This window comes from Neodiprion lecontei, chromosome 3 (genome assembly GCF_021901455.1).
Source record: "Neodiprion lecontei isolate iyNeoLeco1 chromosome 3, iyNeoLeco1.1, whole genome shotgun sequence".
Lineage (NCBI taxonomy): Eukaryota > Metazoa > Arthropoda > Insecta > Hymenoptera > Diprionidae > Neodiprion > Neodiprion lecontei.
In genome coordinates, this window is record NC_060262.1 from 37,220,594 (window position 1) to 37,247,287 (window position 26,694).

Genomic DNA, 26,694 nt, shown 5'->3' on the forward strand with positions numbered 1-26,694 from the left:
TGCAGCTCGCTGTCCCCGTGAAGCCGAGATTGCTGTACGAATTTTCTCAAGAAATATATGTATATATATATATATATATATATATATATATATATATATATATATATATATATATATGTATGTATGCGTACCTACGTATGGAAAAGTTTACCCAACTTAATCCCGATGCGAATCCTGATAAAGGATTTGCAAACGTCATCCTCTACCAGGTGCAATTCCGGTAAAATCCCTGTAATCTTCTACGAACAAATCGAAGGCAAGAAATTGAATTTAAAATAAAGAAAAGAGAGATCATTCAAGATGAGATAGGAAAAATGCGGTCCACCAAAACGTGCAGATATAATAACTCAGAGAATTTGACACACGAGAGGAAGAGAGAGAAAAAAAAATAAGAGACGAAAAAGAAGATCTTCGCGCAACTCTGACATGTCCTCGGGAATATCGCATGTGGTAACAAATCTCGGTAAGATTTGTTCGAGGTGAGGCGGGGGATATGGATTTAATTTAAAAGTGAAAATGGGATGCCCAAGGATCGGATTTACTGCGGCATCCGATCCAATTTATAACTAGCTACCTGGTAGAAAAGGCGATATGTAGGTGTAAGAAAGAGCGCCGGTTATTTTACGGGAAATTTCACCCTGCGGAACGAAAGGCACGACTGCAGCCTGACGCTTCCATGATTCAGTATCGGCATCGGCGATCAGTCTTTAACCAGCACAGCCTGCCGAATCATTCCCTCTTCCTCGGTCCAATTGCAGATTCGAACTTGAGCAAGATTTTACACTCCCAAGGGCTGCTGCTTCTGCTCTTACCTGCGAGGACACTGAAACTTTGCCACACATTGACGTTTACTGCAGCTGCAGGTGTTGATGCACTAAAAACCTCACGTAAGTACCTACCGAAGGTTGATATTTAATTAAGCTTTCGTGCCCCGTGGATTAGTCGAGAGTTGACTCTGCAGCTGTTAACCGATACCGAGAAACGGGATAAAATTAAACACTACCAATTAACCGACGATACTAATTGGACGGGAGGGAGAATTGTCGAATATTTTTCAATAATAAGCCATGCGTTTTTTCACGGATTGTTCGTGCAACGTATTCCACGCACATGCTGCGATATCGCAGTCATGATTTCTGTTTTACATCCCATCGAACCGCAACGTTTGAGTAATTGTTATTCACGACCGTCATTGGATTGCCTGAAATACTGCGTGTTTTTTTCTCTCCTCGCACATTTTGATTTGATACAGATGAAAAGAAAAAAAAAATACACATTGATGTCCGATATACGGTTATTCACTCTGCAATTATCAGAATCAACGGGGTTTTGGCTGGGATTCTCGAAAAAAAGTTTCTCACGAAGTGTAGTTGACCGACCAATTTACTGGAATTTAAAATATCATCGACATTTGGTACCGGTGAAATATTATTATCTTTCAAATTTCGCAAAATAAATAATAACTCCGCTTCAGTGTTTGACAGAGTTTGACTGGAACTGGTAGGTGAAAAGACGTTATTTCTGTTCGGTGTTTCGTTGACATTCCATCCCGTTCCAACGAATACACATTTTGCATTGATCTGTCATTCCGAGTCGAATTACGACGAAACCTTTCAACGTAATCGAAACTCGTAATTTCCATGAAGTACATTTCGTGGATCTGGGCGTTCGTTACAACTCTGCAGGTAGAATATGTATCAACATGGCGGACGAGGCGGACACTCATTCGCCGAAGTAATTAGCCCGATAAGCTATGAGAGAAGGGAGACTGCACGTCGCGGCGCAGGCGAAGGTTTGTCATGACGAAACCTGAACCTAGAAGCTAACAATAAGTTTGCAACTTAAACCATCCCCACTCTACTTCTCGACGATAAACCGGAGATAACCGAGACACGATACGCGACATTTTTTTCCAAGCTCTCACTCGTCGTTTACTTTGAACATCGTACTTCACAGGCGAATGAATGCGCGGATGAATTAGCACAATTCTACTCTAGAAACGTTGGTACAGCAGTCTTCATCGATGCTTTGGGCCTCCGGCTAGTTTGCTTTTGGTACGAAAAAAGAGTCCGTTCACTTTCACGCCTGGGTGATGATTGAAAAGGGACCAGAAATTTGTATGCCTAAGTTACTCATCCACCGAGTCGGTACGATAATGAGGGATATTTTCCTGAAACGATAGCCGAGAGAAGTGCCGAATGAAAAGAGCAAAACGAAGGGTCAGGAATTTCGAAGTGCCGAAGTGTCTGACAGAGCATTGCCATCTCGATCAGAGAAGCGTTGAGAAAACAATGGAGCTTGAGAGACAAGACATTTTTTACGACTATTCTGGGTTGTGATAATAAACGAATAGACGCGTGGGTGGTGTATTTAGTCTTAAACATGTCATTACGTGCTTTTGGGAAGCACGTAAAGTCAAATTTACTTTTCGGGACTTTGAGCTTTCGATCGAGCTTCCGCAATTCCTCTTACTCACTACTCTAAGGGCATTAGTATCGGGGGTCACGTGCCCAAAAATGGCTTTCTCCGAAGCGGTCCTGCAAGCTTGTTGAAAGTCGCTCGATATCCGAGCCGTCAAATTATCAAGAACCCGGCGGTACTTCGACGAGGTTGGTAGTCACGTGCATAAGTAAGCCCACCTACGCGCAGTTGCCGTGCTACACAAACTCGAAAGCTCTGAGGCACGACTGAGTCTATTTATCAGTCTGCGGGCAAGATGATTGAGAGTTTTGTAATTTATGCCTGTCGGCACACTCGTTGTCATGTTTTTCATCGACGTGATCAGTTCACTTCTCCGCGGACACTGCGATTCCGCTATACTCGTATATTACTGTGGTTACAGTGTAAATACGCGTGATTTGTGTTACCGAGACATTTGCTGTACAGCTTTGCACTGGATTTATACCGAGATATAATACAAGAAAATCAATTCATAAGCTTGTTTTGTGGAAAATTTTTAGAGCTGACATGGGATTTCGTTGCGAAGAATTAATTCTTTTGAGATCGCAAAGAATTATAACTGAATGAGATATAAATTTATTTGCGAAACATCGATATTGATCTGGCGAACTTGATCAAATAATACTTGTTTCATGGTATTATCAAAATAACGAAGCGGTCTCCGGTTAAAGGTTTACATACATGATTTTCAAAATCTTAAGCGTCGTTGATTGGCCATCGCAATGAAACGATATGATTATGTTAAACATCGCATTGTCCTTTGTCGATGTTTGGTTTTGCATTTAATTCGTGTAACATGAATGACTTTCTAAAAATAATTTCTTTCATTAGCTAAAATATTGTGTAAAATCATTTCGCAAACTTCACATAATGATTCCACTTTGTGGATTTGATTTTGCAATCGCAACCAAACTTTTTCCTACAGACAAACTGAAAAGTATCTTCATTTGCGTTGGAAATATTTCTATTAATTTTTGTGGTTGCATTGGTACGATTTTTTTTTCACTTGTACCGACTTATACTGACCCCAAAATTAACTTACGGTAACATAATGTTGACTCTCAAAACTGAATCTTTTTTCGGAGTGTATAATAATATCGTCTCCACGTACGACTCGCAGGGCTATTTTTTTTTCATTTCGTAACCACGTTATTTCAATTAAATCTAAGTGCGTGTGTACGGATGGGTCGGGCACGAGGTATTCCATCGCAGTTCGATTCACCCCTGCAGACTTAAATAAACCTACAGTCTTTTATTTTTATTCAAATTTTAGCACCCTTACATCCCCTTTACCTTAATTTTCCGAATTTCTCCCCTATTACGCAAATAAACAATAAAAGTCGCAGCTGATTGGTAAGTTTAAAAAAACATTCGCTTCTATATTCACCATATTTTATTCTTTAATAAAAATTCTTAAAAAATCTATCGACACGCATATCATGCATAAAAATAACTCTCGACGTGCTGTAAAAATACCAGCGCTGTATTTCAATTCCACGTAACCAAAAATACCTAAAGGAAAAAAACAAACGCGTACTATCTCAAGCGAAAATAAAAAGTTGCATCTCACGGGCCTCCGCTTTTATCAGCACTCGACGCGTGCTTGAAACACATCGAGAGGATCGAGGAGTCAGACGTCGCGGCGTGGCGTCCGTGTTGGAGGGGGAGGCCGAGTATCGGACAGCCGTTGTTGCTCTCGGCATCGGCGTGCGTCGATTGTGGCGCCCCGAGCGGCGGCGTGACAAAGCTCGATTCGTGCCGTTGCGCATCGCGTTCGGCGCTGTCCGCCATTGTGCCGTCCACACAGTTCGTCACCCGTATCACCGCGCCGTGCGTCCCTGGCAATATCGCCGTATTATCGCGTTTAAACTGTCCCGAAAAGCCGACAAAATAAGTAAAATATCTGTAATAATGGCCGACAGATCGAGCAATGGTGAATATAAGTATCAGCGGGAGGACAGCAGCGAGAGCAAGCCGAGGATACCGCTCGAGAAGGAGCGCGAGGAGAAGGACCATCAGGCCGACAAGGCCGGGGAATACGTCAGGGAGCTGCTGCAGGAGAAGTTGGAGCTCGATGGATCCAAGTGGCCCAACGCCCATCGACTCATCGATCAAGGTCAGTCTCGAAACACCCTCTGCGATTTTTACGAACCCTCGGACCTCGCGCCTGCCGGGCATTGTCGAATCGATGTTTTTCGCACGGTTGATACATCCGCCGCTGCCGCCATCTTGTCAGCCGAATGTATGCACGCCTATGTGTGTATGTACACAAATCCTGGCCTTATTCGCCTCACTGCGAGAATTCGTTCATTCGCCCTTTTTGTCCTGTTGTTTGAATCCTCGTCGAGGGTAAGGACGGACCCTGGCTTACCATCGGAGGGATACGTCCCAGGTCCGTTTCGTTCCCTTTAATTATTATTCGCATTTTTAATCCGCGAAGAAGTTTGATGTTAAAAATTTGCTTACAGTTTTTTCTGATCGTCGGTTGATTTCAGGAAAGTTAGTCATTTGACGAAACGTTTGTACAAAATTCATTCCGTATGTTTTTATAGGATAGAATAAACTCTCCGGGGTTTCGTTAGGAGAGTTCATGAAATTATACGGTTTAATTTGTAATCATTGGTGGGTCGATCAATTTCACTCCCTCCTGAAAGTACGACCAAATAATAAAGGATTTGACTGGAAATGCGTCGCGTTGCGTTAAATTTATTGATTTAAACCTCGTGGCGAAGTAATTCATCGACGGACAGACTCCATTTAGTGATATAATACGAAAACGTCGTCTCTGAAGTTGTGCTTTCATCCATGAACAAAAATCTTTCCATCTCCGAAAAATTCGTGCACATTGTGCGTAAAACTTACGAGAGATTTATTTACCTTTACTACAAAAAGAATTAATTGCTGTTCCAAATTCTACGATACAAACAATTTTACGTGCTTGCAGGCGCAGTATAAAATATTCAAGAATATATTCTTGTAGCCTCATATATTATAACAGACCTGTTTGTCTATTTCCACGATGCCATCGAGTCAATGAAGTAGTTCAATGATTCAGAGAGTAGATTAATTAATTATCAACGCAGTATAGTCGTAAGTAGAAAATTAATGTTTCGCAGCGATACCATGAAATTGCAAAAACCCCGGAGGCGCTTCGTATAATGTTTACTTATTTATTTATTTATTAAATTTACACACGGGCAAGGCCGACTTACAGGTAGAAAAGTAAATATCTACCAGCAGACTAGGTAGTTGAAAGAGTCGGAGAAAGAAATATAGAAAAAGTAATAATAATAATGTTAATTACATCCGTGTCGTTGTTGCGTGTATTTAATTTCCAATTTCGGAGCTAGCTGCTTAATGATCCAAAAATCGTCACGACCCGTATAATAATACACGGTAATTACATTCACGTAATCGGTAAACGTGACAATTACAGTTACGTGTTATTCTCACAGTTTTTGGCTATTTTTCGAACTGTGCAATAAATTCCTATCCGTAATTGGAAATTATTGCATTGCGGTTGTATAGAAAACTGATTGACGATAGAGTGATTGAAGAGCGGTTTGCTGCATGACAATTACTTGTTTTCCTATCGGTTAGATAATTTCACCGTGCGTCATCGTGAGGTTCGATCCGATCGCTATAAAGCTCGAGACGCGATTGCAATTGAAATTTTAGTATTCTCACGGCCTGAAAATAAACAAGGCTGAAGTTGGTAACGTTAAAGTAACGAAACGGCATGGAATGAATCGTTGTACAATTTGAGAACGACTTTCAAGGAGTTGGTTTTCTAAAATATGAACATCTTTTCTTTGTTACGATATCCTAGTTGAATTTCAGACAAACCTAAGGGTGCGAACTAATGATTTTCCTGAACATGCATCGTTAAAGTAACGTTTCTAACTTCAACGTCATGAAAATAAAGTTGCATTAGGGTTAAAAATATGCAAATATGCGACTTTGCTCCATACGTTTTTCTTTTTTACACATCTACCCAAAGTTTTATCGTCATCGTTATTATATTAGGTATCTTTTTTCTACCACGATTTTTTCCCATTGAATTCGGTTCAATTTCTACGCCCTACGTGTATACATATATATATACGTATTATGTACAGGGCCAATGTTTTAGTCATGAGTTTGTTTCGCCGAGCACGCAAACGACGAGGAGGAGGAGGAGAGGCGCAACTTCTTCGTGTGATTAAACATTTTTCTTCTCTCTCTTTTGCCATACCTTATAGCTAAGAAAATTTAGTCAAATTAATGCAGCCCGTAAAAAATGGCTAAGACAAAAAAATTTCAATTTCAAAATAGGCCCATCGAAATGCCGCGACTCGTATACTTTTTACAGTAACACACTTCATGCACGTACATACAGCTTATTATATAATATTATCTCGAATCCATGTCTTGAATCCTAAAAAATCTTATTTCCATCGTTGCAAATAGGTATCGCGTAATAATGAATCAATGAAAAACAATTTTTTTTTTTATTTGTATTCGTAAAATAACGTCAGGTTTGACAAAAACTTGGTAATTGCATCCGTAATCTAGTGATACATAGTAACGGGTAAATTTTTCTCTGCGAATTTCCGTATTTCCTTTCACCTTTGCAGTATAATTCTCTGACTTCCGCCCAATTCGCCAAAGTTCAAGAAGCACGCGAGAATTCAAGAGCCGCCGCTGTGCACACGCTGCCTTTTTTTTTTAAATATACGAAGCAAGCAAGTCATGGGAAAGCCTTATGCTTAGATATGAGTACATACGCAACACGTAACGTACGTGAATTGTGCTTATACGTCCGAATTATAACGCTGAATTAAGTGTATTTAAAAGGGCTTATACTGCACGAGGACGTCGAGACGAGGCCGGAGAATGACACTGTTTATATGGTAAATTCTGTCGTGTCTTCCTCCTCTTGCCTTCGTTTGCACGAGCAAGCAGAAGAATAAACTCTCTTCTTGCTACTTTTATTATTACACGTATATATATATATATAGTAACACATATACATAAATGTATATACGTATGTAAGGTGTATGTGCATCACTTTTACATAACATTATTACGTACACACACACACACACACACACACACACAAACACGCATTATCCCGGCGACGGTTGTGTTATTCTCTGAAATTACGAAACTGAGAGATGAGATGTGGGTGACACGTATTTGTTTTTTCCCCCTTTCTCTTATATACTTATACGGATTAGACTGCGTGAAAAGCGAAAAAATAAAAAAAAAATAAAAAATCGAAAAAAAGGAACAATATGTAACGGAAAAATATGATATCCTTGCGAAAGAATATTCTTTATGTCACAATTTTGAACTCTGGCGGCGGAAATCCGTCCCGCGATGGAACGCCAGAAACAGTATCGTAATAACTTTGGGCTTTTCACTTGTTCGATATCATCCAATAATTGTATTTGTTTATATCTATTTTATATTTATTTTTTTTTCATCCTTTTCGCTCCAATCTAACTGCCCGCACGCAGTCGTGTCGTAAATTTCTATAGCTTCCTATTACCGTGGAGCCAACAGTCATCATCATCATCACCATCATCATCACCATTATCATCATCGGTACCTGCAAAAAGTTTCCATTATAATCCGCGCGGCGCGGCGCAGCCTCGCTTAGGGGAGGCCTAACCCTTTGATAATTGTTACGAGAATTACTCTTCACTAATGAAGGAAAACAATTGTTAATGTGTTAATTCTGAAAATACTACCCCACCAACTGTAATAATTCTGGAAATGGCCGCCATAGGAAAATTCAACGGGCTTTTTTAAGCCTGACGCTGGATGAGATGCACTCTAAGTAACTGGGTTTTGTTATTTTTATTTGTTTCGCTTGGTTTCACTTTCCCTTTTTTTTTTTTTTTTTTTTTTTTTACACAGACCCACACACACCGGTTACTTTATATTTTCATTTCCAAAATTGGCGACATTGTATCGTTAACGCATTTCGTCTCAATTCTTTCTCAAAAGCTTACGTTGTAACTGGTCCAGGTAATAAAATACTGGAATAGATATTATATCATATATTATGCATTTTTTTTTCACTCTTCTACTTCGAGATTCGATACGTATCGAATTAATGCGTGATGTGACAGCAGGTTCAACATTTTACATTCCTGTATATGTATACATATATGTCGATGCTTTTACGATGATCGAAGAGGAAATTATTATGATATCAATATTGAATGTGAAACAAAGTGGTGATTTTATGTCCCAAATGATTAGCGGAGTGAATTTCTGTCATTTGAACTTCCGGTAGGCTTTGGTGAATATGAATTTATCGGCAGTAAAACAAGTACCTCCTATCAATCAGAGTACATATTTCAATTTGTCAACGTTACTCACTTATTGTTGATACGGTCAATTTTACCCATCGATTACTGCACGGCTTGCTGAGATCTCGCAGATTATAGTCAAGATCACGGCCAGCTGATTTTGACTTTTTCGCATCCTCCTTGGAAGTATTTGAATTATTGATTAAAACACGGTACACCGCGCTTTCGTCGTATATTAAATCGACACATCGAATCGGACGGCTGCGGCATCCTGATAATAATAGTTATATATATATATATAAGCCTTAACGCAACGTGTAAATGTCACATTGAATCTGAGGATTTCACCGCAACCGAGTCCTCGCTGCCCAAAGCTTTTGCACGTAAGCTTGTATAAGCCCAGGTCTAATTGTCAATATGACAAGGGGTGGAGGGGGATGAACCCATGCGGTTTGCTTGCAAATACCACGGACGCAATCTAAGTTTCTTGAAGAAGATCTTGCGAATAATTAACCAACCGATTATTAGGTACACATGAGTTATGAAAATTCACATCATGTCTGTACTCTAGAAATGTGGTTGTATGTATATGCATATGGGACTTTCCACGCCAACTCAGTAAACGGTTGACTATGACATTTTTTAATTTCACCAAGGATTTCTTCTACGTTAGTACGGCGCCTGAAAAGTTTTCAAAATTTTTTTCAAATTCTTTGAATCAGTCGTTTTAACCATGTGATGTTTTGAAAACTCGTGTCAAAAATACCCAAATTGATTTTCATGAAACAAGAGAAAAAAACATTTGGTTTCCGAAATGAAACATTTTCATCCAAGATTCAGAGTGAGTCCTCGTTTTTCTATATTATTTTTAAAATCCCTTTTCTATTTTATGAATAGTTTTTTTTTTTTTTTTTTTTTTTCTGTTTTCGTACCTGTTGAAGATCCGTTATGATACATACCGTATCTCCGATTTGATTACTAATTGTTTTTATTTGCTTCTCTGGTTGTAAAATACACTCAAAATTTGTTTAAAATTTTTCAAATAGATTTTCAATAGGCATGATAATAGAAAAAATGATAAGGAAAATAAAAAAATTGATAAAAAAATTAGTTCCCATTCTGAAATCTTGGGTGAAAATGTTTCATCGTAGAGTAAAGACAAGTGATTCAAAAAATTTGAAGAAAATTCTTGGAAGCTCTTCAAGGGTCGTAAATTAAAAAATATCGTGATCGACCGTTTACTAAGTTGACGTGGAAAGTCCCATGTATATCTTATAAAGATTGCAGTGATAAATCAATTAGTAAAAAAACCTGTTTTTCATTCCAAATATTCGCACGTTGTGCGTTGGATTTCCCGTACAACAGAAGAGAACCTGAAAACAAATGTTGGTACGACTGTTATTTAATTCGTGTATCGGAACGGGTTCTATGATTATTATTTTTTTTTTTCTTCTCTCGATGTTCTTTTAAGGAGGATTCTTGTAGATAATTCTGTAAAATCAGTCAGGCGCGAAGAGGGGCGAAAGAGACTCGTTAATCTGGAGTCGAAGACTGTACATTGTGAGTAGACGGGCCAAAAGCGACTATGAATCCCCCCCAAGGGAAAAGGGTTTCTTGATTCGGAGACACGGACGATCAGCGACTCGCGACCTTTTCCTTTGGGGGGGCAAACGAAGACGAAGATGTGATCCTGCAATGGTCCGTGCGAACGAAACGTTCCTCCATTCGTCAGGTTTAACGACAAGGTTATTCATCCCTTCCTTATCCTGATCAAGTAGGTTACACGGGTACTCCAGCCCTACTTTAATACAAACGCAATCGTTATAGGCGGCCAATAATTCGCCCGACGAAATACGCGGCAGCTGAGTTGGACATGCAGGTCTCTTCTTTATGCGATACATGTACATTTGCCTTTGGTGTGCGTACGTGAGAAAAGTAGCAAAGCAACCGAGTATAGAAGACGAATAAGACGAGGAATAAGAATAAGATGAAAAGACGATTGTAGACCATTCCGAGGAAATGGGAATCGGTTCAACAAAGATACTCGAAAGACCGAGGAATAAAAGACTGCAGGCAGGGTTTTGGACGTATAATCTCTGTACGGGCGTACATATGGATGTATTTATCGATCTGTTTCACTTTTTTTCTTTTTCTTCCTTTTTCCTCCTCCGCCGCTTCTTCTTCTTCTCCTTCTACTTAACAGACCGCTATCTCGTCTCCCGCAATCTGCGATCTTTGCCGGATACGACGCGGTGCAATGTAGATACATCTTGTACCTACACGGCCCTTCCTTTTCCTGTTTACAGAACTTTATCAAGATGTGCAGGAAATTAAATTTTCTCTCCTTCGAACGACTGCAGGTGTATCCATTTCCGCTTCGTGATCTGTTTTTGTTTTTTATTTATTTATTTTTTTAAATCTATACCATCGCTTTTTTACCGCACACGATTTTCACACCGCATTTTCTAACTTCCCGTTCATCGTAGCGGTGTCTTCCTTAATCTTCATCAATTTTCTACCACCAGGCAATTTTATATTCATCGCAGATTTTTCAACGCGTCGTCATGATTGCGATAAAATTGGAATTTTGGAACACCGTTGTAAAAATGGTTCCTCTTTGTTGCTCTGTTCGCGATCTTCTCTCGTCATCTTTTTCTCTTTTCCACTTCCAGTTATTACTGCGTACTCCACTAATTACTGCTTTCAAGTTGAGGTACTTAAGTAGGTACTTACATTCTGCTCTTTCATGTTTGGACGCGTAACGTGTTTCGGAATATGTGATGCGGTTTTATTGAACGCTTTTATACTTCTAGTAAATGACATTAATCGAGTTTAAATCACGCGTATATGTGGTAATCAATTTTACTACTAGTGTAACATACAAACCTACCCTACGCTTGAAGAAGTAGTAGAAAAAAGATGCGTAGAAATTACGTGAAACTAAATAACGAAACATTCGAATTTCTCCCGAAGAAAATAATCAGGTTAAAAAAATAAAACGGACGTATAAAACGTGGAAGAACGAGAATTACAAGTCGCGTATAAACGAATTTGACCGAAACGATCTATTTTTTTAATCGAAATTGAGGAATAAAATAATATCATAGATTCTGTAATAAGTATAACACTTTCTTTATGCGAAGCGAATCAATGAGTTTTATTTAGCGTATATTTGTGTTGCACTTTGTGGTACATATACATGATACATATATACAAGTTTTTGCGAGCAAGGCTTCTTACACTCTAGTACTGTAATAATTATCGAGAAAATGGGTAATTTCACCTCTCGAACCGCTCCAGGCTCGACTCATGTTTCAAAATCCATTTTAATTTTCCGGGGTTGCACGAGTAGTGCTGCATAAATGCATCTACGGCAGTCGCGTATTTATAATGCAAGCGAGCGTATACATATTTATATATAAATATATATATGTATATATATATTTACGTATACATATAATAATTATAATTTGCACTTTGATCTACGCTGCATGAATTTCTCGGTTCGCCGACCGCTTCGTGATACGCGCTAGTATATCGTAAGAAAAAGAGCCTAGTACACCTGGAATAACATTTAAGTGGTAAAATGTAGTTTGCGAAATAAAATAAAGTCGTTGCAAGTGCAAAAAGTTGGCCAACAAGTAAATAGAAAAGAGGGAACTGCAGTGTTGTGTAAATTGATGATAGGGTTGGATTACGATGACAATTACGTAAACTTAACCGATCGATAGATTTACACAGAGATTCTCCGCACTTACGGAGAAATTTGGTGATCTGCACTTGCGTAATTCGCAATAATTGCGACGGACGTGCGACATATATATGTGTGTGTGTATAAATGACGGACAATATTTGTTTATGTAACGATGTACGTGTTTGAATTCGGTAACAAATTAACAATCGTTTCGCTGATGTCACACGATTATGAAGTGTAAATTATCAACTGACGTCGTACCCTTCCCAAAACACTCGCGTAACAGCTACTGTAGGGATGGTGGTTCGGTAACGAAATTATCAAAAGGTATAAGAGGAGAAGCATTGCGTAGGCCTATTTTCCTGCGAATTGGTAAATATTTCGTACTTAGGTACAAGGATTACGCAATCTGCTTTTGCGACGAAACCTGAGTTTAGACGCGGCATTATATACGCACCGAGAAAGTCTGGTGTGTATGAGGCATTCCGACCCAAACTGACCTAGCTCTGACTTTCACCATCGGCAATTTTTTATTTTAATTCTAAGGATCATATATTACAAAAAAAAAACGTTTTTTACCGAGATGTAAATTTTTTGCCCCAGGGGTTTGATTTTATTCCTCAATAATTTGATAGACTCGATAGATCGGCGTCAAATTTTTTCTCACACATTCTTTGGTTTAGAAACTAAAAACGAGACAAACAATTGAAAAGTCTTGTGAAAAATTTCATTAAATATGAATTTGTATTTTTTTAAATTACAATCAATTCGGGTTTTTTCACTTCTCGTGTTATTTTTCATTATGGCTACTCGTAGTTTATTTATTTATTTTTTTTTTCTGTTTCTATAGCGATTTAGGTAATTATTTTAACAGTGATTGATCAATCTCAACGCCTTATTTTTTAACTGATAAAATTCAGTTGACCGAACGAACAAATTTAACGTTACAATAACTAGAAAATTTAGTATCGACAACTGTGATCACATTGAATAGTTACTCGTAACCACATTTTCTTATATGTATAACTTCAATAATCTTCGAACCGTTATTTCAACGACGCTCATTTTACTAGAATTTTCTAGTAACCATGAGAAACGAAATTTTTCACAGCGTGTGCATTCGGTTCCCGTGTACACTGGTGGCAGATCTGTGATAATCTGCATCAGGGGAAATTATGTTTGAGTATAAGGTACACGACGTGTTCATCATTTTCGTATCGTTAGGTCACCTCGTAGTGCACCAAAGGTTGCGTAGTAGTCCTACCCTAACCGACCGAGCAAACTCACTCTTTTTCTTCCCATATTACATAAACAAACGAACGGAAATGTGAGACTAGTCAACAAACCACATATTTTTGTTTCACGATTTTTGGGATGTGAGTATTTTTTCTGACTTTCGCTTTTACAAAAGAGCGATGCACAGTCGAAATTTGAAACCTTTCCGCTCGTTTGTTTGTGTAACACAGGACGAAAAAAAAGGTGAGTTTTCTCGGTCGGTAAGGGTAGGAGTACTGCATTACTTTAAACGGGTCCATCCGAATAGTCGTGCAGCCACCTCGGATATCCTCTATTCTCTCAGATATGTGTCACTGCACGTTCAGTAATGTAATATTTTTATTTTATTACATACCGTTATCGTAGCGTGGCTACAAAAATATTACCCACTCGATGCCCCGAGGTATTTACAATTTTTTTTTTTTCCCATCGATATAACGTACGAGCGCAATTTTTATTTACTTTTTTTTTTTTTGTCTTTCAAACAAAAATTCCTCACGTTTTACGTGATAATATACAATTATTTTATGTATTTTCAATATTATTGAGACAATGAGAAAACACGAGTAATACTGTATCATATAAATTAAACATTTTTATATTGAGCCTGAAGTTGAGCATTTTGTGCTTTTGAATAGCTTGACTTAAATTTCATTCACTGTAAATTACATTATTGTTAAAGATCGATCGGTCGAAATTCCGAGTCGATAAAATAACGTGGAAGCAATATTTTTCTAGAGCGTTATAACCGTCGAGAAATATCGATTATTCAAAGTAACGTTCCAACACTGCGCTTCCATTGAACCAAAGTTAATCAACCATTGGTCCGTTTGAAACGATAATTCAACTGCACGACTTCAGTGATTATGACGTACCTACAGTCCTTTTGAATTTTAACAATACAATCAATTTTTTCTTCAATTAAATTTTCTTCAATTTTTTTTTTTTTTTTTTTTATCAACTGCCGGATCTACATTCATATTATCAATGATTAACGTCGTTGCGTTAATTTTTCTGATTCCGTGTAATCGATAAGCGGGAATCTCGCACTCATGTATATCCATGACACGTTATTACAGACCTCGCTCGCTTATTATACGTTCATGGCAGCGAGTTTCGTACAGTTTAATGCTTTAATGCAGTGCTGGCCCTATTCGGGCCAGTTATCGCCTCTTCGTAGCTATGCTAGGAGGGTGTTCGTTGCACAAGTACGAGTGACGTAAACCGGACCCTTCCGGACTAATTTTCAAGTTTCAGTACTATCAAACCAATATGCATGCTTGAGATGACATTTTGAATCGGAAAAAAAAACCAAACGACATGAAATTGCTGTGCGTAGTGTTTCAAATCTGTCAGCACTTAGCCGATTGTTCTGTGGTATTTTTTGACGAAATTTATCGTCATAAAGTCACAATACGTTATACTTACGTGCATGTGTAAACGTGATTTGTAGCATTATATGGAAAAAATTTTACGGGCAGATTCGGTTTTCGTCACATGCACAGAGACAGTGTTTATTCTGTATATTGTGAAGCAAATTTTAGCAGACGACGGATCGTGCAGTCGATAGCAATTCACTCTGTATAGTATTAAATAAACTGCTGCATAAATTTCTTCAAATCAACACTTACAACCAACTTATCACGTCCTTAAAAATTGATAAGAGAATCGAATTATTGTCCTGGAATTTGTCGGTTAATCGTTTCTGAAACTCTTGGATCAATAGTCCTGGAATCTAAATTCTGAATTGCAGCAGACGCCCTGTAAATTCCTCGTTTGTTACATACGTTACATAAATGTATACGTATATGAGATTTAACGGCGCATAAACATTGTTCATATTTTATAATTTTCCACATGCTTCTCTATTCTCCATATTGCTAGAATGCCTCGTAGGGTCCGTACGAGCCGGAATATCCCCCGGCAACATTACAAGGGGACGAGTAATTTAGTTTATTTATTATATACCTTGCCTAGTTGCGTGTCTGAGGTAATTGCAACGTCACGCGAATGATGATACTGACAATGAATTCGTCGCCGCACACATCCAACGTAAGTTATTAGTAATAATAACACGAGTTACGTTATTACACATGTAACAGTTGGAGACAATTTAATTGCCGTAAGGAAAAACGATTCGTATAAACGTCACCGCGTCGCTGCGATTACGATATGAAAGTAATAATAATAACAAGAACAAGAGTAATTGCCAGACAACTTTTGAGCAATTTTTCTTCTTCTTTTTCATCTCCTATAATCCTACACTCTTTACGCCTGGGATGTTTCGCGATTCGCGAATTAAAATTGTTTTTTTTTCTCTTTTCTTCGTCTCTTCTTCTTTCTTTCTTTCTTTCTTTTTGTTGCTAAGTTGGCACGTATATACATACACACTAGGCACTCGTGATTACACGTACACAAAATACTAGCCTCCGGCGGTGCTTTTGCCGCAGAAACGGTTGGCGTGTAATAACACAGAGCATAAACGCGAGATGAAATGTGAATTACATTTTACGTTTCGCGTATTATTGTTTTTGTTAGACAAAATTGATAATTGAGGCACGTGTGTGATGACATTGTGTGGATTGTTGTACGTGTAACTCGAGTCGCGTTGTGTTAGATATGTATGGGAGATTACATGGAAAATTAGCAGCCCAAGTACCTCACCTCCCACTTCGATTCTGATCATATTTTAGTATAATGTTCTTACCAACCTAAAAGGGTCTCGGGAATTTCTTTAAATTTTCTCTTCAGCCACTGGTGAAATTTATACAAAATTGAAAAACCAATTACGGAAACGCTATTTGTTTTTTAAATCTCAATAAGTTTACACCGATTTTATGATTCAAAATGTGATTTTTGAACAACATACGATAATCGAATCTCAATATTTACGGTTTTCCCATGTCGGAATTGTTTTTGTTTTTTTATTTTTCATATGCCTCGATCTAAATAAATTGCAGAATCACATTATTTTCATGATTCCATGATCTATTTTGATCCAGGAATATTAAAAAATAAGGAAACAAAAAGAAAACAATTCACGAGATATTTTCGGAGCAGTGCGAACATGATACTGAAAAATGATTGAAATCAAAGAGAATGAGGTACATGAGCTACTAATTTGGCGTGGAATGCTCCATATATAGTATAGTGTTATTTGTAAGTTGTAACTAAGTAGACACGTCGTTGGATTCGTGGGGATTATTTGACACCTTGATAAAACGGATAGAAAAAGTGGACGAAAGAAGCATGCATGTATAATTGCATATTTTAATTTCGGTTGTGCAATTGTTGAAATTTCATTATTGTTGATTAATTCCCAGTCGAATATTAAAGTTTCATAGATAAATAAATAAACCGAACGAATTCGTGTAATACAGAACGTTTATCTCGTCTCGTGACGCGCATAATTTTCATTTTGTTTTTCTCCATTCCTTTTTTTGGCGAGGCGATTCTTATCGTCGAAGAGAATTGCGCTAGAGATACTCGAGAGAGGTTTGCGAATGGGCTCGTCGTCGTTCTACGCACGCGAAGAAGTGCTGACCGAGTGTCCGTACCCTCCATAATCGTATATCATAGAACAAAGGTACCTGAAAACGGCTTTACGTAATGGAGAAATTCTTTCGCTTAGGACCGTGATGCACGGCCACTCGGTGAAAAAGAAATTTCATTTTGTTTCTAAAACTATTCGTGATACGATGGGATACGAAAATCGATGAAAATATCTGTAAATTTAACAATATTACATTGTTTTTTGTTTGTTTTTTTGACAAATTTTATAATCGAAATTATTTTTACTTGAGAATCCATTAAAAACGAATTAAACAACGATTAATTCGTTACAATTATATTATACTTTACAACATGAATTCCGTAATTTTACGTAACAATTTTCTCTACGTTCTTATTATCGGTTAAAAAATTAAAAATAAATCAGCAACGGCACTGAAATATAATAAAATTGTAAATAATTGGTCTCTTCCTGTGTTCTGCTTCGTGTACGTTTATTTATTTATTTATTTATTTTTTTCGGAACGACTTCTGACCGCAATCGCAAAACTATATAAGAGACAATATTTACTGTCCCTCGGTATAAAAGTTGCAGGGTTAAATCTTGAACGCTATTCGAGCTCGACGATAGAAGAGACACGCTTCTCGTTACCTCGGCTGCTTGGAAGTTTTCCTTTTAAATATTTAAAAGTCTCCGTGCCGTTGTTCTTATACTATTCGCCTGATCGTCTAAGATACCGTAATATTGTCGGTTCACAGATTTTCTTGAAAAATTGATCAAAACGCGTGCCTTGCGGGTTTCTCATGATATTCCCATGCATTCCTCGTACATTATTCAATCGTTATTATGTATCTGGTCTATACATATATATACATATATATATATGTGTGTGTACAGAGGGAAATTGTTTATTGCATTCGTCGCTGCTGCTTTTATGATACCCACCAGACCTATTATCTATACGCGTATATAATACACCTGTACGTTCGTATGTGCGGGATTATATAGCCGACGATCCGGCTGCGCTTCTCAAGAATTCTCATACACGATCTGCAATCGACATGATGAAAAATACCGTCGCGTTTATACGGTTATTTGGTTTAACTGTAAATGGCACAAGTGAAATAGCAGAATTAGAAAATAAATTTAACCAAAGGTGGCGTATTAATGTAAATACATAAAAAAATCGACTTTTATAACCGATCGAGCAATTATCTCACTGTTTGTATCGCATTGTACGTTTACACGGTTCGATGAGAAACGTGAAAATTATTCTTTTTCCCTGTGTGAAATGCGCTGATTATGGTTTTTTAGCGTTGAATTATAACTACGAAAATTAAGCAACGTGTAAAGTTGAAATTTATTACCATGCAGAAAAAAGATCTGTTCAAATTTTTGGATACATGAAACCTATATTAGAATACTAACATGTACAGCTTACTAAAATGGTAGAAAATTATCTACCCGGTGGAATAATATTCGAATATAAAATCCACACTTTCTTTTCAAATGTCAATTATTAATTCATGCATTTTTCTTTCTAATTTCTATATTTTTGCATTATCGAGAAAGCACGGTGACGAATATTCCTACATAGTATTTACGCATTGCAAATCGCTTATCGTCGCCATTTTTCACAAGTATCCGAGAAGTCGAGAAAGTCGCACGAATTGCATTCGAGCAAATACGCTTCCTCACCCTCGTCGTTGTCCCCCCGTGTTCTTGCCGCTGTCTCTCGGATATTACAACGTACGCGTCGTGTACAAGCAGACAGGCTTGAGGACGATGATACGTCCCTTCAGGAAGTGCGTTAATGCGACGCGGCATCGTTAGCCGATGGATTGATTGATTGATCGATCTATCGACGGGGGTCTAGTGCTAATAATTATTCCTCGATCAACTATGCGAAGCTCGAACTATTATCTTATAGACGAACAAAAATTGAGATTGTCGCTTAATGTAATAACGCGCTTTTACTTACTGCGTTACAATTGTACTTAATTTTTTACACTTCGAAAGTCTAGTTCTGATTACTACCTGTACATCATACACGGGGAAAAGAGCTTTTGTATCGTAGCTTCTTCTTCTTTTCCCTCTATTTCTTTTTTTTTTCACTTTTCTCAGTTATCATGGAAAATTAGATTCCGAGAGGAGCGCGGAAACTAACTTGGTCGTGCTGCTCTTTGTCATCCGAAACGCGTAAGCTTGGTAGTGAAAATAGCGTAGAAAAGAACGCTTAATTCGATTGAACATAAAAATTCTTTCTACCGTCTTTCGGTATACAATACGATAAAGAAACAGAGAAAAACAAAACCGTTGGTGAAAAACTTTGCGACACGATTGGCTTAGCATGAAAAGTTTTTCCAAACCATATTTTTCCACGTATACCAGCTGCGTTAGTATAAAAACGCGGCAAACACACAAACATAAGTACGGAAATGAGATTAGAAGGAATCCCGTCTATAAGCAAATTATTCAACGAGTAAACTTTACAATTACGTGTTGTATTATCAAATCAAATGAAATACAATAAGCATCTTTTACCTCGATAACTGTAGATAATTATTTTATTGGAGATATCGTAGCATAATTTTTGTTCGGGGAAGCGCAAATTTTATCAAAGAGGTAAAACGGCGAAAAAATCGGACGAAAGGCAAAATCTCGTAAAAATCTCTCAACGAAAGTTCGCATTCGGGAATGGGAGGAAAATAAGTTCTGTCAATCAGGAAATTTAGCCGTAACGTCTTTCATCTTTTTTTTTCCTCCTCCTTACGAGCTTAATTTTATCACTGTATTATACGGATTTGAGCGAGTATTTTATTAATGCTAACAGTTTTACGACGTGCCAAAAGATGATCGTAATTCTTATAAGGATTGCAATTAGTAATTTATCGCGTGTAAAAGAATTGCTGCCGATAATCGGCCGTATGTTATTTTACTACTGTGAGTTTCGCCCTCCGATGTCTAACTTTCTTAGTACACCCTCTTTGATGTAGAAAGATAAAATCTTTACATCCCCGTTATTTATGTATACAGGTAAATATATCGATGGTTCTTACATTTGTTCCGATTTTTCATACTAAGCTCACATACACAAGCTAAGTAAGCTTTTATCATCATTTACTTTTGTAACAGTCCCTGTCTTTTTGAACTAAGTCAAACATCGAGACTTAATTCATAATGTTGTCACAAACTGACCATCTTGAATCCAATAAGCGTCAAGATCTTACAGAAATTTTGAAGAAGACAATTTTTAATTTAAAAAAAAAAAAACAAAAAAAACCGTACATTTCGTAACCGAAGATTTTCACTTCATTTCTTTTCCGGTTGTTTCACAGGTCTTGAAAAGTTTTGCTCTTTCTCTCGCAATTCTAGAAATACGTGCCTTTCGTACGGAAAGTTCGATGGATTCTTGCGTCTGTCTCATAGGTTTTCACACTTGACGTGTTCGGTGTTTCATGTTTCCCTCTCTTTCAACTACACGCACAAATCTATTGTACACGGTTGGCAGGCAATCCAATCCGTATCGCTCTTGTAAAGTCGTTTTCTCAAGTTTAGCAATTCATCTAGTTTCCGAGTAAATGAATTCTCTCAATTTCCCTGCAAGGATTCCCTTCTATATTGCACATTGTTTTATATAATTATGCCGGTAATATCTCGAAAGTTATTTCTATTCAATACGTATAACGAATTGCTTTCAAGCCTTGCCGAAGCGTGAAAGAAGAAAAAACGAAACATCAACGTGAACTTTTTTTTTTATTAATATATGTTTCCGAGAAGAAGTGAAAAACAATTACAGCGACTTGTCGAATATTTAAAAAAAAAAAAAAAAGAAATAACTCTCCGTCTCGGTAACCGATATTTTCTTACTAATTTCCGAACCAGTTTCTTCCCCATCTCACTTCATTTTTCCATCTCATTTCGTTCGTGGTTAAGGATGCGGATGAATTTGAATAGCGGTTGCAAGAGATATTCTCCCGTAGATTTTTCTAAAGTGTATAACATCGGAGAAGGATCACGCAGCCTGGCGGGCTGAAGGAGAAAAGGAGAAAGAAGACGAGGTATGAAAATCAAAAAAAAAAAAAATAAATAAAAAAAAAAATGAAAAAAGGGGGGAAAAAGACGGGTCGTGGATAACCCGGTTGTTATTAACTCGTGATGCAAGGAATCAAGCTCGGCCCCTAGGCTTTCGAAAGCTCGAGGGCCTCCATCGATCGGCATCCTCGCCTCGCACAGCAGTCTCTCATGATTATTCGCTTCATTTAAAGCTCGTTAATCATCCGCGGCCAAGTGCCGCGCGTTAATCTGTAAACCAGGCTCGAAAATTATTTGTCCCATTATAGGCGTGTATGACAGGTCGATGTATGTATAGTTATATAGAAATATTTATGCAACGTAATATAATGCAGAGGCGCGTCTTGCGTATATCGGTCAATTCAATTCCGATATCCTCACCGCTTTTGCCGATGGAGCAAGAAACTTTTCCGGAAGAAACTCCGCGACGCTGAACTTTCGAAAGTTTGTTGCGAACTGGTTTTACTACGTAATGCTGTGGATATATCGACACTTTTTCGATCAAACTTCGAACTTTATTTATATTGCTAACGATCTCGCGATCTTTCGTTTAACTTTGAATAATGCGTGTGATAAATTAGGCGTCGAGTGATGTTGGGTGAGAAAATTAAGGGTTATCCTTCTTGAGGTTAAACTGTTCAACCTATCCTTCTTCCTACGTATATTCAGCGCAAAGGCTTTTCGTGTCCCCTTAACCAAAGCTTATGGCAACGTCTCGTTACAAAGATGACTGATTTATAGGGATTATGTGTCTGTGCGTGTGCGCGCGAATTTACGCCCAAGATTTCTGTTGCTCGCCTAACTTCAGACGTTGATGTCGGATGGTATCCGATCCTTGATTTTGACACGAACGCGCCCATAATTATTCTGCACGAAGTCAAGGAGATTAAATTTCCTTTGAAATTCAATACAACGTCGTAATTGTATTGATGTAGACTTCACCGCATGTTACAGAGCTTTTGTGCAAATTAATAGATCAAATTTTGACACGGCTTTGCGATTATAAATCTGGATATTTAATACGTGTATCGTACTTGATTTTTTTTTTTTATTTTTTTTATTTTTATTTTTTTTTTATTTTGCTTCTAATTATATTAATAGAAAATGATATTTCGACGCTCGCGTTTCGTGGCATTAAATTCCGCATTATTCACGGTTACTTTGTAGCCAGAGAGATTTGTGCAGCGGATAGAAATGACGCGTGTAAGTATGTTTTATTGTTAGTTCAAAGTACCCTGCACGCTACTGTCACGAATTATACCGCACACGCTGCACCCGAGCAGTTGAAAACAGAAACGCGATATCGCGTAGCGAATAATTTTCACTTTGCGTTGCTACCGGTGAGAAGTACAAATGTTAATTCAACTAAATCGCACTCTCGTTTAATCCAAACACCCCCTAAGGCTACGACGCGTATCGCTATTTCGACGCAATTTATCGTTGTTTGGGTTATCTCGACATTTTACGGTCGTTCATCTTGAAATGTGACGCTGAATTATTTGTTTATCGGTATTAAGAGAAGAAGAAGAGAAGAAAAAAATTGATTGTTACAAGCAAATTGATCGATCGATTCTAATTGATTTCTCAAGCATCCGTATGTACACACCTTACAATTATATTCAAATTTGCTCATCAATTTTATTCAATTTGACGTTTACCGTTCAATAGAAATTAAAAAAAAGAAAAATGTTTGCCCAGTTATTGAAATAATTTTTTCTCACGTGTCGTGTTACAAGTGTTAAGAAGCTAGTCAAAGATTATCATATTTCCAAAACAGCTTTTTAATATTGCACCTTATTAATTAATGTTATACCTACTTATTGGTAAATTTTTTCTATCTACTCGAAATGGAAATTTACGAAAATCATTTATGATTACACCTTGAATTGTCTAAACTATTCGAGATCGTTTCAAGGCTCGAAGCACATTCGGTTCGCATATCGTAGTAATTTATCCCGTTTAATAGCTCGGTATGTTATGCGAGGAGGTTTTAGTTTGTTCCTTCTTGGAAGGTTCACTTGGTTAAATTAATCGACAGCGCCGTGGCGGTTAAAAGTGAACGCCAAAGCAGAAGATTTTAACCCATGTTTATCTCGCCAAGTTTCGATTATCGATAATTAACTAAGTACCGGGCTGCTGCAGATGAGAAACCGATCGTCGGATAAACAAGGCGAGGAGCTGACTGGTAGAGTTACTCGGGCGTTAAGATGAAGATGATTAAGACTGAATTTTAAATACCTGAACCGTCATTTCGATGTGTTGAATAATTTTCGAAGGGTATCCGTAGGTACTGAGATGAAATTCTTTTGTGAAATTAACCCGCAACAATAATAATGATAATAATAATACTAATAATAGTAATAATAATGGTAATAATGGTAATAATCGTCTTACGATGGAAAGTTCTTTGAGAAAAGTTCTGGAATTCTATGTAAGGTTATTCCCTGAAAATTCTTATACAACAGCAACAATCTTTCTCAATGATAGGTTTCTTCCGAATATTTATTGGCTCGAAAAACATGTTTGGTAAAAAACGTGAAAAAGATGAATACGTATTATATGCCGACAGGTAAGAAAAAAAGACACAAATACGCGTGTAGAATTTTATGTCACTTCCTTGATTGTTTGTAAAAAAAACATATTCTGAAAAGGTGCGCATATATATGCTGAAATTTCGTACCTACGTAATCGATGGACACTGGACACCCTTAACTTATACCTACAATCCTTTTTTAACGAGGACGCGAATTTTTCCTTTCAAAATCGCGAAAGGGTTCCGATTGTCGGGACAACGAAGGGAAAGCGGGTTCAACTACTAAAAAATCATCTAATGTTGTTTTTTCTTCTTTTTTTTTTTTTGTTTTCATCTTCTCCGTTGCTTTTTGTTGCGCCCGACGCCAGAGAGCCCGGCGGCTTGTTTCCAACTTTAATATGTAGCTACCGTAGGAATATTCTATATTTACCTGTTCAGATGTAAGCTCGAAGAATATAAAGCCGGGGTTTCGAGGAATGATAAATCTATCTAAGGCCGCGACGAGAAGGCACGAAATGCATATTCACGTGGCTACTGATGAAGAAAGCACTCCATCTCGTTTCCCTTTTGATAACCTTTAATATCTCTGTGTCTTGTTCCAAAAGTTCGTTATGCGTATTATGTATGTGATGGCAATAAAAATTAGACGCTTTTGGTAATATATATATATATATATATATATATATATATATTAGAGTGTCCCAAAAAAACCGACTATTTTTTTTTTTCAAAGAACATTGAAAAATCGTCAGAGTATCTCTAGAAAATGACCCTGTGAAAATATAAGCTCTTAATATTAATATTTAGAGGTGGCGATTTGTAATTTTCTATTTCCCATTTAAATAACATGGGAAAAATTTTTTTTGAACTTTGGAATCTTGTGATGGGATAACGAGCTACTTCATAAGTATGACAAAATCAGGTCTTATAGGAAATTTGATGCTCTACAAAAAAGGTCTGATTGACATTTTGCGTAAATCCAGCCGTTTCAAAAATATCGAGCCTCAAACTTCGGACTGTTTAAAATTATGCTTTTTTTTTCGTAAATACAACAAAAATTAATTTATATGTGTTATAAACCCAGAATTATCAACTGAACAATAAATATATGCATATATTTGACGGAATGCAGATCCGAAATTATTAATAATTTGACAAATGATAATTTTTATTGATTTTTAGCGAAAAATATTTACATCCGTTTTTCATTATCTGTATATACGTAACACACTGTGTCTGACATTATCTCTGAAATTTCACACCGATATCAAATACCTTAGTACATAATTATAAATCACAAGCTCACGCAGGAAATATTGAATCGATGCGATTTTAGGGCATCTCTTGCGACTATATCATAACCACAAATATGTGTAACGACGTGAAATGTACGTATCGGCTCTCGGAAATACAAAATAGTCTTCACCTTCAATTATTACGGGTACAATAAATACGTAACGTGTATTTAAGTAGTTACGCAGGAGTATTTTTTTCAGTACAAGTATATAATTTTTTAAACTATATATATACTCTGGCATTGGATCAACAGCTGCGAATTTCGCTGATATACGTATAACGCATAATATGTGAAATCGCACACGCACGTGAGAAAAAACCGCATGGCAGACGCCGTTTAAAGCTGAGAGAAAAGTCGCTGGTATTGCGATGCAGGATTATTTTTGTCAGATGGCGGATTTTGACGGCTGCGTGAGAAGAGAGGAGGGAGAGGAGAGGAGACGAGAGGTGGAAAGAGGCATCGGGACGTCGGGCGTCATTAGAACGTCAATTAATAATACTCAAGACGCGAGGGGATATCGTTAATTTCATCCTCATCTCGCACCCTCTAATTCTTTTTTCCCCTGATTCATTTCCCAGCCGAATCGTGTCGGCTCTTGATCCAAGTTCCTGTTATGTTATCCCTTATTTTTTTTTTTTTTTTCTTTTCTCCCCGATTCTCTTTCTTCGGTCAGTTTACTCTCTCATTCTCTCATCTCGAAACGTTGCAGGCATAACAACAGGAATCATTGTACCAATAATATAAAGCCGAGTTGTTTCGCGTGTATAGTGAAATAATACCTAATACCGTGTTAAAAGTTTCTATGGTAAAAACTTGTTCTGTGGTATAACAAGAAATTGAATTAAATTAAGTTCATTTCATTGTTTTTCGCGGTAACTTTAACACGCGAGGCGTCCGGACGGAAACTTTATTGTTCGAAACGAAGAGATAAAATTGACTTGACGTGACGTCGGCTTTCCACTTGCCCACACATCGTCGCAAGGAATCTATTTTAAAAACTTTAAAGAAAATCTTACCCGCCTCGTTTCTTCGACTTGCTATTTTCCCCGTCTGTTCATCGCGAGAAACGGTTAGATATCACGGAATATCGACCGACGGACAACGTCGCCGACTATTGGACACTTCACAGTATAAATATCCTTGTTATAATTAGTCACATTCAATTTGAGATTTTTTGAATTCCTTTCAAAATTTAACAAGATGTGTAATATAGTTATTTTTACTGTATAATAGTAGATTTAAGTAAAATGTTCAAAATATTTATTATCGTTATAAATTTAAAAGTACTCGAAAGCCACGTGCCATTTAGGGGGGGGGGGGGGGGGGGGTGATTAAAATACAGTGAAAATAGAACCACGTAGAGTTTCTGAACGTTCCCTAACTATGTGTGTGTAACCTCGGCTCTGGGTATCTATCAACTTTAATTTCGGCGATTGATCAGCTTGTTTATACAGTCGTGTCACAGTATTTTCAAATTTCACAAACGTACAACGTATGTCGACGTTGCTCCGCCATTTTTTGTTTTTTTTTTCTGCACTTGCTTTCGCT

General features: G+C 37.4%; 1 protein-coding gene across 8 annotated transcripts in view; it reads left to right on the top strand.

The window, feature by feature from the left end:
- Positions 1-4,229: 4,229 nt before the first annotated feature.
- Positions 4,230-26,694, top strand: part of LOC107216996 (KH domain-containing, RNA-binding, signal transduction-associated protein 2) — a 68,837-nt gene continuing 46,372 nt past the window's right edge. For 7 of the 8 annotated variants that reach the window (XR_006903486.1, XR_006903487.1, XM_046735043.1 and 4 more), the window contains exon 1: positions 4,230-4,576. Coding sequence is in view for 6 of the 8 variants with exons in the window: in XM_046735043.1 (XP_046590999.1) it covers positions 4,372-4,576 (205 nt within the window). In the remaining 2 variants the exon portion in view is untranslated. The remainder of the gene's footprint in view (positions 4,577-26,694) is intronic. The other variant, XM_046735039.1, reaches the window with a different exon arrangement.